Source organism: Rattus norvegicus, chromosome 1 (assembly GCF_036323735.1).
Source record: "Rattus norvegicus strain BN/NHsdMcwi chromosome 1, GRCr8, whole genome shotgun sequence".
NCBI lineage: Eukaryota > Metazoa > Chordata > Mammalia > Rodentia > Muridae > Rattus > Rattus norvegicus.
Window position 1 is genome coordinate 15260943 of NC_086019.1, and position 15012 is coordinate 15275954.

The 15012-nt window shown below is 46.0% G+C and overlaps 1 protein-coding gene across 1 annotated transcript; it reads right to left on the reverse strand.

The window, feature by feature from the left end:
- Positions 1-1645: 1645 nt before the first annotated feature.
- On the reverse strand, positions 1646-12886 carry Smokl1 (sperm motility kinase like 1). Its single transcript, XM_218667.9, has 3 exons — positions 6923-12886; positions 4360-5910; positions 1646-2228 (listed from the first exon to the last, which is right to left on the reverse strand). Exon 2 carries the CDS (start codon positions 5866-5868, stop codon positions 4384-4386), a length of 1485 nt encoding a protein of 494 aa, XP_218667.4. The 5' UTR covers positions 5869-5910; positions 6923-12886; the 3' UTR covers positions 1646-2228; positions 4360-4383.
- Between the last annotated feature and the right edge of the window lie 2126 nt (positions 12887-15012).

A 15012-nucleotide genomic window follows, 5' to 3' on the forward strand; every position in this document is an offset into this window, starting at 1 on the left:
AGAGCTCATAGGCCAGAGACAGAATGTGACAATTTGTATGTTCAGTGCCCTCAGTTTCATGTGTCTAAAGCTTGGTCATTAACGTAGCAGTGTTCAAAGTTGAGGTCTTGTGTGACCAGATTATGAGTGCTCCCACCTCATGACTCAATGAATCCAGTTACAGGCTTGCAATGTCACGGGAAAAGGTCACTGATGTTAAGGCCAACCACACTTTGGTTGTTCGTTGCCATGAAGTAAGCAGTTATACCCCCCAACTTGTTCCCAGCATGAAGCTGTCACTTTTGATAAATGTGACAAGGCATTTGGATGAAGTTTTTACAGACTATACACCTGAACCAGAAGGGCCATCCTGTAACATGGGACAGCTACACTTCTATTGTATTTATCCTAGTCCCACGTGGGCTATCTAGATCATAAACTGGAATCCCTTGGACACTCCGGTTGTCTGAAAGTGCCATAGCTGTTGTTAAGCCTCAAAGAGACTGTCTTAGTCCAACTGTAAATCCAAAGAGGAGAGCATTTCAGCAGAGGAACAGTGAAATCATTGCAAGATGCAGGTGAAGAGAATTCAGCAACAGACTCCTTAGAAAAGGGGACCACACTAACGCCACTTGTGTCTCCACGGTGTTGTCTAAAGGACACCGGGCGCCCCAGCATATTTCTGCAGAAATAACTGTCTAACAATTCCCAAAGATCCCACTGCTTAATCTACAAATTGCTAACACGGTCCACCCATGTTTGAAGGCCACACTGGGCCTTATATTTCCCCTTTAAGGCAGCTTAGAGCCTGATGCCTCTCAAAGCACATTTAATGACCTGGCACAGTAAAAGGGACCTTAAAAACTCTTTGAAGTCGCTTGTCCTGAAGATTTTGGGTTAACTCACAGCATAATAACCCACTGCAAAAATAGTGACAGCCTAGCTTGATTCTGTCTAGGGAGGTGGGTGCTGAAGAATGTCCCTGAGGTCATAATTCACCAACATCACATTTATTAAAATTGTGTGAAAAGCACATATGAGACAGTCCACTGTGGTGCCCTCTTATTTCCCACCACTATACATCCCAGAGGAGGGTAGGATGAGAAATTCAAGGAAGAGCATGACCCAGGCAGGCATAACAGCTTCCCTCTCTAGAAATGTCTAATACCTACCCACAGAAGAGATGCTTGGAAAGGACAATGTCACTGACTGGAGGCCCAGATGACTAGCGTCTGCTCTCAGAGGTGTTCCTGCTGACTCCAGGTCTACACCCACTGGAGAACCAGATGGATGGAGTCCCTGTGGGCTTGTGGTCCCTTCTGGCTGGAATCAAAGCTCACTGAAGTCCCTCTATCTGGTATCCTCACTGACTGTAGGGACCATTCACTGGAGACCCCACAAACTAGGAACCATGCTGACTAGGATCCATGCTCACTGGAGTCACAAGAATCCTTGCTGAATGGAGCTGCCTGTGACTGGGCTTCCTACTGACTGCTATCCCTAGTGGATGGGACAGCAACTGGGATTCCCACTGACTGGAATCTTTGTTGACTAGAGTCTGTGCTGACTGAGATGTAACTGGTTGGACTCTCTGTTGGCTGTGAGACAGTTCTACTTCTCTTGGGCAGTTGACTTACCTCTAAGATTGGAGTAGACAGACAGTGAAGAGAGACAAAAGCAGGGAGTTTTATTTCCAACATGGGGACAATAATTCAGACAACTAAGTATATAAATAGAACCCCCCCCCCAAAAAAAAATAGAAATCCTAAGGCTCCCATTGGCAGTAGAATACTAATCAAGGAAGAGTGGGAGACATAACTATTAGTTCTAGGAGGGCTTCAACGCCAAGGAAGAATGGTCCCCCGTGAAGGGCATTCCCAGAAGCAGCAGGTCTGAGGGCAGAACTGTAGATAAGTCCCCTCCACAGAAGCCAGTCCCTCTGCTGCAGCTGCATGCTGAGTTGTAGTGGGAGGAGCAGGAATGCGTCCCCAGCCTGCACTGGAGCATCAAGTCTGGGGTGGTCCACTTCCGGAAGGTCTTGGGAGCAGCATTAGTCTCCCTCCTTTCTCTGACAAGCAGGCTTATGGGTCTGGCTCTGAAGTCTCCACTCTTCCTCTGATGTCAGGTAGTTTGGGAACTAGGTCAGAAGCAAGAAGTAATGAGGGGGAGACTGGGAAAATGTAGACATATCTGCTGATTGGCGGGACTTCTGCATGCACTGGGGTGAGGAGAGGCCAATCAGGAAAGAGCTGTAAAAACCAAAGAAGAGGAAGTCAAAGGCATGGCAAGAGCATGTGGGGAGGTTTCCAGCAGGTCACTGCTCTGCTGCTTCTGTGCCTTTCTTCTATGTGGAAGAGGAAGCTGGGAGGGAGGGGTAGGGGTCTGTACAGAGACTACAGCTGAGGATTTGTCTGCATCCTGGTCTGGCAACCTGGTTTGTTCCTCTTGTTGCTGCTGTTTATCTCCACCTGCTGTTAGCTTCCTGGTCCTCATCAACCAGAATTTCCTGACTTTCAGATGACAGGAATACTCCAGAGGGGTGGGGGTGGGGGACCCTCCAATATGTTTTAACTCCTTCCTAGCCAAAGGAGCCTTCTAGGCCAGGAAAGGGGAGACCGTAACAGGCAAAGTTTCCCACGCTTTTCTTTCTGCACCTCTGTGTCCACATAAGGAATGGCAACACGATGACTATAGGGTCGTGGAGCTCCGTGTCTTGTGGCTGCCACTGTAAACACGAGGAGGCACAAGACCGGGAGACTTAGTGAATATGGTCACACAGACTGTTCTGCAGTGATCTCCAGGCTGGTTCCTCTGAAACTTGGCTCTCTGTCACCTCCTCCCACAGCTGTCCTTGTTCCCACCACTATCCCCATCTCCATCATCCCGGGACCTCACCTTCATCATCCCTACCTTGCTCCCTTCTCACTCTGTGGTGAACACTGTTCTACTTTCTAATTTGAATTCAACCTTGCAGATTTCCCAGAAGGAAGATGGTTTCCTAAAGTCTGGGTAATGATCTGCGGTCGTCGTGCTTTCAGTTGTGAGAGTTTTGGATCTACTAAGAAAGACTGGCAGAAAAAAAGGAACAGACAGGAAACATCTTAAATTGGGGGTTTACAAACACCTCCCTCAGATGACTGGGGTAGCCTAATTGAGAGAATAATCAAATGTAACAGTATCGGATCAGGCACCACACAAACATGAAGCTAAAGCCCTGTGGGGAACAACCTCTCAGGCAGCCACATTGGGATCCAATCCACCTCTCACTTGAATGAGCTTCACTGGCGGAAAAATCTGGCTTCCGGTTCCCACCATATAAATATTTATATCATGGGAATAACAGTAGTCCAATCTGTGGGAGGTGGAAATGGACCTAGCTGTGTTCAGAGATGATAATTTTACTCCTGGGTTGTTTTGTTCTTATTTCCTCCCTGTCCTAGGAATTAAAGGACCAGCCCAGCCTCAGATACAGAGTCTCATAAGACAGTGTGAAACCAATGTGCTTGGTTCTGAAGTTTAGAATTACACTTCAGGGGTGTGCTGGTTAGATTTTTGCTAGAATGATGTGAGCTAGGATGATCTGAAACAGGGAAACTGCTGAGAAAATTTCCTTCATAAGATTGCCTGTGGGCAAGTTTGTGGGCCACTTTGTTGACTAATGATTGAATTGGAGTGCCCAGGCACTTTATACAGCATCACCACTGTATTTTGCACTGTATTTTATTTGGTAATCTCTGGGTACTGATCAGTGCTGGGTGGGGCATCAATCAGCTCTGATTAACAAGAAAGCAGAAAGTTAAAGGGAAACCTTGAGTCAGGACAATTGATGCAGCTCAGCTTTGGCTGAGACATTTGCCATGATTAAGACAGAGGCATCACAGAGCTAAAATCGTCTCCAAAGCAGTATACAGTCTTGGCATCTCCAGTGCGCTCAGGTCTGCACTGCAAGGAGACTAAACCTTCAACAATGGGCTCTCCCAGCCTCTCAGAGCACCAGGCTGTGGCTATTCTCTACATCCCCTTTGACCCTTCAGCTTTCAGGCAGCCCACACCAGAACTACCTGGGAAATTCTTACACATCAAGTTTGGCTCCCAGCATGAGAAGCAGTCTTTGCCGCCACTAAATCAGAGCTTCTCTGAGCTATATCAAGGGGAAAAAAAAACTGATTTACACTGGTGGATTTGGGGTTTGATTTGATTTGGTTTGATTGGGCCTGTGTCCTGGTCCCACCCTCTTGGAGTTAGAAAGTATTGTACTTGTGTTTAATTGTAGGGGCACCCACATCCCACACTATGTAGATATAACTAAATCTAGCTAATTGAACTACAAGAACCTAATCACGACCTGTCTATATACAAGACATTAGTGAAAACATGTACCTGAGCCATGCCTTGTACTTCCCGTTACCTGATGGTGTCCCCTCGCTTTTGGGGGCACACCTTTCTCGGACATATTTTGTGGGGTGACAGGCAGCAGCACAATGTTCGGACGCATGCTCTGATTCTCTTCTTCCATTTTGCCCAGCCCCTGGGCTGCAAAGACCTGCTTCTTTCTGAGTCACTTAAAGTCTGGGAGCTAGCGGAAAAGCTGATGGTGTCTACATTCATCCCAGTGTTTCTCCGTAAAATACAAGGGTCGGTCACGCAGCGCTTGTAACCTCTGCCCATAACGGGTGTCTTCTTCGGTTGAACAGGGGCATTTGTCCCCCCACTTTGTCTCAGACGTTGTTGTTCAGAGGATGCGACTACTATCTTGAGGGAAGGTTCACTGGCCCTTCTCCTGGGAGGCAGAGGGAAAGTGTCGGGGTCTGCTGCCGAAGGGAAAGGTGCCACCCCTGGATTCAGTAACTTGGTTTGTACATAATTGCCACCATTCTGACATGCCTGAACTCTCAGTAAGAGGTATGTAGCCATGGTTTCATCGAACTTTTTGTGTTTTAATGATTCTTTAATGTCCTGCACATGAAATCCAATATTTTCCATGGCTACCATTATGTCACGGTTTGGGAAACTGGTGTCTCTGTTGGAATGAAATGTAAGAGTCTTTCCCCATTCCTGAAGCCAGGGGTGACTTGAGAGGTCTTGAGCAGTTGGTCTTTGCCTTGCATTTACTGTCAACAACAGGCTAATCATGCTCCTTAAGTCCTTAGAGAGATTATAAGGGATGTCATACCTTCCTTGCAAAACATTTTTACTAAGTTCAGACAGGGTGGTCCCTGAAAACGGAGCAAACCCTGTTACCATAAAATACAGAAGAACCCCCAAGGCCCAAATGTCCACTTTTGGGCCATCGTAAGGGAGGCCCAGGAAGAGTTCCGGTGGAATGAACTGGAAGGCTCCACACAGCCTTTTCAGTTTTTGCCCAGGCAGGAATTTGGCACCTAGCCCAAAGTCAATAATCTTGACATTTCCGTGCTCATCCACTATGATGTTGTCAGGCTTTAGATCTCTGTGAATGATGCCTTTACCATGACAGTAGCCTAGGGCACTGAGCAACTGAACAAATATACCTCTAGCTTCATCTTCCTTCAGGCGTCCAGCCTTCTGGACCCGATTAAGTAGCGAGTCTCCCTGGGCCACTTCCATAATTATGTAAATGTTCTGTTCTGTTTCCATCACTTGCAGAAGGGAAACTATATTATTGTGGTTGAGAATCTTCATGATTTCGACTTCCGACATCGTTGATGCCCAGTGCCTCTCGTGTTTCACGAGAGCTTTTACAGCAACTGGGGTACCTGTGAGGCGGTGAGACGATAGCCTCACTTCTGTAGTGCCACCCTGGCCCAAGGGCTTCAGGATAGTGTACTGCCTGGTGAACACCTCCTCACTGAACAAACCCAGTGACCTAGTGCTGGGCTCTGATGACTCATCCTCACTTTCAGAGTTCATGGTTGGTAACGAAGCGATGCAAGTGCCAAAGGAAAGGAGGTGCTGGGGGGAAAGGAAAGGAGATTCAAAGAAAGTTACAGAGACATGAGGAAGTAACGAAATCAGGGGGCTCGAGAGTACAAACAAAGGACAAAGTGAAAAGTACTAAGATAGGAGGCTTTAACCTAGACCACACACAGACAGACCCAACTTTGATCCCCAAACCCAGACCTAGCTCAAGAGCTAGTGAGATAGAAAGACCACAGCTCGGTGACGGTCCGGATGCTATTGGATAAAACCGAGAAGACAACTAGGGAATAGGAAAGGAAAGGAACAGAAGAAGAAAGAAATGACTGAGAAAAACATGCTAAATAACACATTTAAAACCAACACCCCGAACCAGACCAACTAATTAAAATATCAAAGAAATCAAAGCAAAACCAGGACCCCCTCAAGAAATCAAAACAAAGACAGAAGCACATAAAACTCATTAATTAAAGTGAAGCAGAGGGGCAAAAGGAAAAAGCAAACCAGAGAAATAAAAAGAACTAGAAACCAGAACTAGCTACATTTAATTAGGCATAAACTCTAGAGGTCAATAACACTGCCAGGACTCAATATTATTTTTTTTTTTGGTAAAGGAAAATATTAAGTAAACCTAAAATGATAAAAAAAAACAATTAAAAAAATTTTAAATTTAAAATGTGAAACAAAAATACAAGTCAGAGAAAACACATTAAACACCCAAGAAAAATAAAAGCGGAAGAAAAATAAGAATAGAAATAGAAAAACAAATAAGTAATCTAAAAATAGCACGCCAAGTGTCCTGAGTTAGAAAGATGTCTGACTCGGTGTAGAACCTGCTTTGCAAGCCTGAGGTTCTGAGGTCAATGCCAAGTACCACTGCCCACCACAAAAAGTAAAACCAGAGCCCGCCCAAACAAAACAGGCCTAATGTCACTAGTTTTAATCTCAACACACAGGCAGATTCCAGAGGCTCCTTGGCTAAGCCTAGCCTATGTGGCAAAAACAGGCCAGTGAATGACTGCTTCAGAAATTAAGGTTATCAACATACCTTTAGTACAGCACTGACGGTTTCCCTCTGGCCTTTCCCAGTAGCTGTCTATAAGTTTGTAGATGAATTCACACAGATACACAAGCGGGTATACACACACACAGCACACCAGCACACACAACTACACCTACACACAGTCTTACCCTCACACCCACACAGCTCTCTCTCTCTCTCTCTCTCTGTCTCTCTCTCTGTCTCTCTCACTCTCACTCTCTCTCTCTCTTTCTCTCTCACTCTCTCTTTCTCTCTCTCTCTCTCTCTCTCTCTCTCTCTCTCTCTCTCTCTCTCTCCACACACACACACAAATCAATCAGAAACTCAAAACGTCACACAATCTCACTAGACAAGTAAATCGCACAGGTAAATCTCCACACCACTTCTCTATACCCGCAGAGATCCAGGGCAGGCCTCACCCCTTATATCTGCTGGCTAGACTCTCACAATGGATACTCATGAGGTCACAGTAGGACTTGAACGGATCATAGGTGTGCAAACTCCCAGGAACTGAAAGGCCTTCGAAGCTTCTGATTCAGGCGGGCTCTGCAGAGCAACATTTAGGCTTTTAGAAAGTAAAGTGGAACACAGTGTGTCCACAGTACCGTCCACATATACAGCTCGCTTGCTGAACTGCTAAAAACCCCACCACCCCTACTCTTAAAGGGCACATACAGACTCCTAGCAGTGTAGAGGAGCCAGGCATTAATTGATCGGTGTCCTAGTGTCGTTCCTTTGCTGAATAAAATACCCAGACAAAGTTGGGGGGTGAATACCCAGGGGGTTCCGCCTTCTCAGAGGATTTGGGAATGAGGGATGGGGGAAGGATTGTGGGAGAGGTGACTGAGAATGGGGGCAGTGAGTGGAGGGTAAAGTGAATGGGGGCAGTGAGTGGAGGGTAAAGTGAGAGAGAGAGGAAGAAGAAAGGGAGAGAAAAGGAAGAAGAAAGGGAGAGAAAAGAAAGAAGAAAGGAAGGGAGAGAGAGAAAGAAGAAAGGAAGGGAGAGAAAAAGGAAAGGAAGGAGGGAAGGAAGGAAGAAGCTGGAAGGAAACCAGCAAGTAGTTTTCCTCCATGGTTCCTGCCGCTTTCTGAATTCCTGCTCCCATTTAAGTCAAATAAATAGTACACCCTCCCCAATACCCTGACAAAAAAGCAACGAGGGGGGATAAGTAAGGTCTTTGAGCCTACAATTTTAGGTTAGTCCACCACTGTGGGAAAGTCAAGTGGGGAACCTCAATTAATATCATTGCATACACAGCAGAGAGTAGAGGAAAGTGAATGGGTACGTCTTGGCTTGGTTGCTTCCATAGTACTGATAGCTGCTCTCTCTCTCTCTCTCTCTCTCTCTCTCTCTCTCTCTCTCTCTCTCTCTGTGTGTGTGTGTGTGTGTGTGTGTGTGTGTGTGTGTGTGTACATGCCTGTGTGTGTGTCTAGTGGCGAGTGTTGGGCTGTTCACTAAGTCTGATGTGTAGTGGTCAGTCTGGGGTGAGCAGCAAGACTTGTCTCATGGTAGTTGTAAAACCGTTGTACCCCTTGGGCTGACGCTTAGCCATGGATGTGGCGCATTGTGGTTTGATGATGGGGTGTTGCGAGGTCTTCTCTAGGACGAATGAAGGGGCACGGCATCAGATACGTAGCGGTACATGTGGGACAGATTTTCAGGACTACAGTGAAATTGTACACTGTACAGTGAGATTGACACCTACAAGTTTTTCTGTGCAAATAGGGATGCTCATTATGTAAAACTCTAGGCTGGAAAATGGGCTGGGGTTTGGGTGCAGTCTTACAGGGCCTGATACCTAGTCAAGTTTGAAGTAATGTATGTGACCGGTGAGCAGTCACGAATGCTAGAGCACTGTATGAGGGACATGGATGGTGTGGCAGGGGTGACTCTACCGAGACCTGAGATTAAGCTGTGTGTGTGAGGTTAGGGCAGGAACCGTAGGAATAAAACATTAGTGATGTTTGTGGCAAGCATCAGGGCTGTGCCAGCAGGGCATGATGTGAAAAGTGTATTTGGAGTTGTGGGGGTCAAGCGGTCCAGTGGTCAGTATCGTAGCATACACATTGATTCACAGCAGTAAGTGTATCGCTTGGGTCTATGTCTAGCAGGGTGTGAATAATACCAGTGTTGTGGGGCCAGTGGAGGTTGGATGTACACAGCATTGCTGGGTACCTAGCACAAAGTGTGGCCTGGGTGAGCACCAAGACCTGACTTGTGATAGTGTATGTGGAGCTGCAGAGGTTGTCCTGATACCGAGTGGGCTTTGGCTGTGGAGAAAGCTGGCCAGCTCATTTAGCACGTCTGTGCAGTATCTGATATCTAGCAGTGTGTGGGAAGTGGTGGTGGATCAGAGAGAGAGAGAGAGAGAGAGAGAGAGAGAGAGAGAGAGAGAGAGAAAGAGAGAGAGAGAGAGAGAGAGAGAGAGAGAGAGAGAGAGAGAGAGGATGTGGATCAGGGTATGTTAGGTGTCATTGGGTGGGGTAATGTATTTTATGGCCGAACACGTGGCACTTAGTATGGGGTAGAGAACAGAGGCTAACAGGTACCTGATACATAGTACTTTTTGTGCTCCTACGATGTGTGTGTGTGTGTGTGTGTGTGTGTGTGTGTGTGTGTGTGTGTGTTTAGTAGGACAGTAACATGGGCTTGATAAAAATCAGAGGCATGTTATATGACAGTCTTTTGTGCATTGTCTTGCAGGGACCTATACCTAATACTTACTGTGGGATCTAATAGCAGTATCTAGCTGAGGTTGAAAGGCAGAAATGTATGTTTCATAAGCCTCATGAGTATTACATCTTCGGCCCCACCTGCTTCCTAGCAGTGCCTGTGATATGGCGGGTGGTGGTATGGTATCCAGAAGGGCCTTGTGTACAGAAGTTGATATGGGGTGTGTGAGATAGCACCAAGCACAGCAGGGAAACCATCAGGGTATGTAAGATGACCATAGGAGAGACCATGTCTAGCACATGTAGATCTTCAGACATCCTCCCAACATCCTCCTCTACAGCCAGCACATACAGTATTTAGTGGACCATGTCAAATGAACTGCACCTAGAGACTTAGAGACTTACAGCTATAAATGAAGCGGAAACTTAGGGTTTCTTTGGAAAGTCAGTTGTGTTGGGTGGTGTTTTGCTGGGGAAGACGTGTGAAGGCGTGTTTTTTCAGACACAGGTGAAAGGATGTTTTGCTAAAGCCAGCGTGTGAAAGGATCCATGATAAAGGATTCTTCGCTAACGGCATGCATGTATTGGTTTGCCTTACACTGTATGGCTGAGCTCCATTTGCCAAGACTCCGGAGAGAGAAATGCACCAAAAGACTTCTTGTGGTGTCCTGGCGGCTTCTTGCTACGTCCTCAGACTTGGGCCAATTGACAGAGTGATGTCAGCTGATACAGACTTACAGGAAGTTTTGCTAAGACAGATTCAATGTGCTGAGGCAAGACCCGTGCTGAGGCAAGACCCGTGGAGGACATCTGATGTCGGGAGGGGACATAAATAGGACCGAACAGACAGTAACAGTGTCTTTGCAATGCTTTTCGGTCTCGAGTCTTCGCTGATTCCCATTCATTGAGAGAGGCACAGCAGAGAACTGCTGGCATCCCTGGTAGTCTTGGTTGCTCTGCTACTTGTGATGATTCAGCTGAGACCTGGTTGTTTCTGCTAGGTCAGGCCACCGCTACTGATTTGTCTTTGCTCTCCCACACTACTGGACTGGACTGCTGGGATACTCACGAGTGCTTGCGAGTAGATCAAGCTGCTGCTGCTGACTACTGCGAAGCGAGCTGTTGATTTCCCGACAGTGAAGATGGGATTTGCTCCAAAGAACAATTTCTAAACAGGTCCATTTCTCCTATATTCTAATAACCTTTCTTTTCTACTACCATTGGTGAGTGGTGGGCTAGAAGGGAGGTTAAAGCATTTCAGAATTCATATTAAAATTAGGGCGGAGAAAAAATTAAGCTTACGTGTAAATCCTTGCTGCTCCCCCATCACTCCATATATAATACTGGATGTCACTGGTGGAACCTGACACAGCAGTGTGTGTAGGGTTACGGGTGGGATATTTAGGCCAGATGTAGGGGAGTGGTAGGGTACGAGATAGGATTATTTAGTCAAAAAGTGTCAGTAGAATGGGTATATGAAGGATATTAAATTTTCTAAGGTCTAAGATGAACAATTACAAAACCATCAGGCTTTATTTAATAACCTTATTTTAACATATCTGTCTACTTAAACATGGCATACTAGTTAGCAATATCAGACTGGTATAAGTAATCCCCTGACCTTCCACATGTGGTGTACTATACCGCTCTCTTTAACTACTCTGTCTTCATCAACCATTCTTATTTGCTTGTCATTGGTGGGTCAATGTGAATGTATTCTCCTCATCCAAAAGGCCAGTAATGCCCATGGTTTTGAATCTAGGAGGAGTCAGCTGTACTGGTTTTCAAACATCATTATTCATTAATCACGTCTTTATAGTCTCTAGTTACCTACAGCTTACCCTGTTGGATGGACGTTTCCCAGTATGCAATGAGAATCCAGTGCCCTGGTTTCAGAATGGAACTTTCCCTAGTGTGGTGTGCTCCATGATTCTAAAGAACTCTGTCTATGAGTGGATGACCAGAGGTATTGGCCAACTCGTTCTGGGCAACCACCTTGTGTGGATGGAGATCACTTTCTAGGATCTGTGCATTGGCTTGTTGTAATGTCTCCAGAAGGCAAGGCTCCGACCGTTAGCGGTCGGTCATAGCCCTGCACAGTGTAGTCCTCTGTGGAATTTAGAAAAGAGTACAGCTATGATAAAGACATCCTTTTATGTTTGGACTCTGTGTTAACCCTCCATATATGTTACTGACTGGAAGAACATCTATTCAAGAGAGCGGGGCACACTTCAAAATTACCCATTTCAAGCAAGTCGTCAAGCCGTCATCTGATCACAAGAGCTTTCCTGGCCTTGTTCCTATGTTTCTGGATGGTATGTGCTACGGCGACATGGGTCAATAGGTTCCCCCTTGAACTTCATCAAGCTCTTATTAGAAGGTGGGGATTTTATAGGTCAGATTTTAACTAGCATTTATTACGGTCCTCACTGCTACAACATCTGCTTCTACAATGGAAGTTACTCAACAAGTACACATTGCCCATTTTGTTAGTCAGTTTGCTTATAAAACTCTGTAGCTTTGGTCACTCAAAATGGATAGATAAAAAGCTAAAAGGTAAGTTAAGTGCTTTAGAAGTTGTGATGCTCAATGGGATATTACTCAGCTATCAAAAACAACGACTTTATGAAATCCGTAGGCAAATGGATGGAACTGGAAAATATCGTCCTGAGTGAGGTAACCCAATCACAGAAAGACACACATGGTATGCACTCATTGATAAGTGGATATTAGCCCAAATGCTTGAATTACCCTAGATGCCTAGAACAAATGAAACTCAAGACAGATGATCAAAATGTGAATGCTTCACTCCTTCTTTAAAAGGGGAACAAGAATACCCTTGGCAGGGAAGAGAGAGGCAAAGATTAAAACAGAGACTGAAGGAACACCCATTCAGAGCCTGCCCCACATGTGGCCCATGCATATACAGCCACCCAATTAGATAAGATGGATGAAGCAAAGAAGTGCAGGCCGACAGGAGCCGGATGTAGATCTCTCCTGAGAGACACAGCCAGAATACAGCAAATACAGAGGCGAATGCCATCATTAAACCACTGAACTGAGAACGGGACCCCTGTTGAAGGTATCAGAGAAAGAACTGGAAGAGCTTGAAGGGGCTGGAGACCCCATATGAACAACAATGCCAACCAACCAGAGCTTCCAGGGACTAAGCCACTACCTAAAGACTATACATGGACTGACCCTGGACTCCAACCTCATAGGTAGCAATGAATAGCCTAGTAAGAGCACCAGTGGAAGGGGAAGCCCTGGGTCCTGCCAAAACTGAACCCCCAGTGAATGTGATTGTTGGGGGGAGGGTGGTAATGGGGGGAGGATGGGGAGGGGAACACCCATAGAGAAGGGGAGGGGGAGGTGTTAGGGGGATGTTGGTCCAGAAACCAGGAAAGGGAATAACAATCGAAATGTAAATAAGAAATACTCAAGTTAATAAAGATGGGGGGAAAAAAAGAAAAAAAAAAGTTGTGATGCTGTCCCTAGGAGATATCAATGTAAGCAATCACCAGTGAACTTTGCAGTATCATGCTGGCGTTAGATATGAAAATTAGATAAAGTTAAAAATGACTTACAATGGCATCACGAGAATGTTAGTTTAGATTTATTATACATGCTTTGAGGATTTAACCCTTTACCATCCTCCAGCATTCATTCATTATTAGTCACCTTAGTAATGTACAATATTAGTTGGCCTTTGTTGGTTCAAGGGCTTTTAGAACCCCTTCAACGTTTTGACAGGAGTCACTCAGTTGGCCTTAAAAATAAAAGACAGGGAACCTATTGGTAGCTCCAATTGATACAAAATTTTCGCAGAAGACCCGATGAAAGGACAAAAGGAACATTAGTTCCGTGCCTTTGCTCAGGGCCAGACTTGGCAAGGTTCAGACTGGGGCTGGAGCCAGGTCTTCCGAGGGATTATAGGTTCAGATTCTGGGGCTTTGCCTTTCCTCCCTGCAGGGCTGTGGTTATGAATCCGAAGGCAACCGTGCGTGAAGTACTTTGTGTTATCTTTGCCAACATTATGGGATTTAATTTTTTGCTAACTTTGGCCTATTCCCCGCTCCACCCCACCTCACAAATAGTATAGAAGATGCAGAATTCCTGGTCCCAGTGTTCTCTGTCTTCTGTATTTTCTCATTCCCAGTTCTTCCCCTTGACATCTCGCCATTAGGGAATCCTTATTCCTGTGGGTTTTGGCAACATGGACTGGTAGAAGCAGGTGGTTTCCCAACATTGTGTGAAAACTAGTAGCATGTGTGGTCAGCGCTGGAATGAGTAGGTCCAGCACCTGTAGATAGCAACCCCAACACACTAAAGACATAAACACGCTAGACACGCTCCTGGTACACAGAAACTTACAGATAACTCACAGACTCTGCTGGATACTCCTCTAAAGCCATAAGTACCCTGTAATGGATCAGATTTTACCGAAGCTCTCCTTCTGCTCCCAATATCATGCTGGAAAAACAGCCCTGCAGGACACATTCTCCCAGCCCTCTCGCTGACTGTAAAGACGCTAAGTTTCAGGACTTGCCAGAAAACCCAATGTGCCTCAGTCCACACTCGATGCTAATTATCACACCCTGCTGGACACTACCCTCTTCCTACTCCCATACGACGCTAGGGATTGGGTCCTGCAGAGCTATTGACCAATACTCCAAATATGCTTCTAGGGTTCAGTTCCTGAGAGATACTTGTTTGCCTTCCTAGCAATCAGGTTACGAGGGATACCACCTCTCATGCTACCACCACAAAAGCAATGCAAAATAGCAGGTTTTCCTGGACCACTCCTTCCCTCATAAAGCACTAAGGAGCAGGATCTGTGAGATGCGTCATCCTCTCCCCTTCACTCTACATTTCTGGCCCAGCTCTCTATATGCTTAGACGTCAGGTCTTCTAGCTAACCCACCTCTCAACTGCTGCCCCACATATGAGGGGTGTCAGACCCTACTAGACCTGTTTCCGTAAGTGTAGCCAAGTGACATAGACTGTTAGTGATCAGGTCTTGCTTGAGCCCCTTTCCCTGGGCCACCATCTCAGAACTCACTCTCCATGTCTCATCCCTGCTGCCAAAGCCCCACATAAACTGATGACTAGAAGTGTAGGGGAGCAGTGGCAGCTGGGTAGTACCTGGCAAGTATGGCAGGGCCGGATACCTCGTAGTACATATAGGACCCCAGTGGAGTTTGCCATAAAGCAGTGGGCCAAGCCAGGAAGAGCACAGACCGCAGAAGCTGCACGTGAGAGCCATACAGGAGAGTCTCCTTTAGCTTCGGCCTGTGAGCTTATGTCTTTAAGATCCTTCACATGTGGTGTTTAACAAAACCTAGGCTGCAGAAGTAACATTTGGGCCACTGCTGACATTCACCTACTGTCAGGAATCTATTAGGTTGTAATATAGTTGAGCT

Excerpts from the sequence above, each read along its gene's own strand:
- Smokl1 (XM_218667.9), bottom strand. The coding sequence starts at position 5,868 with ATGAACTCTGAAAGTGAGGATGAGTCATCAGAGCCCAGCACTAGGTCA.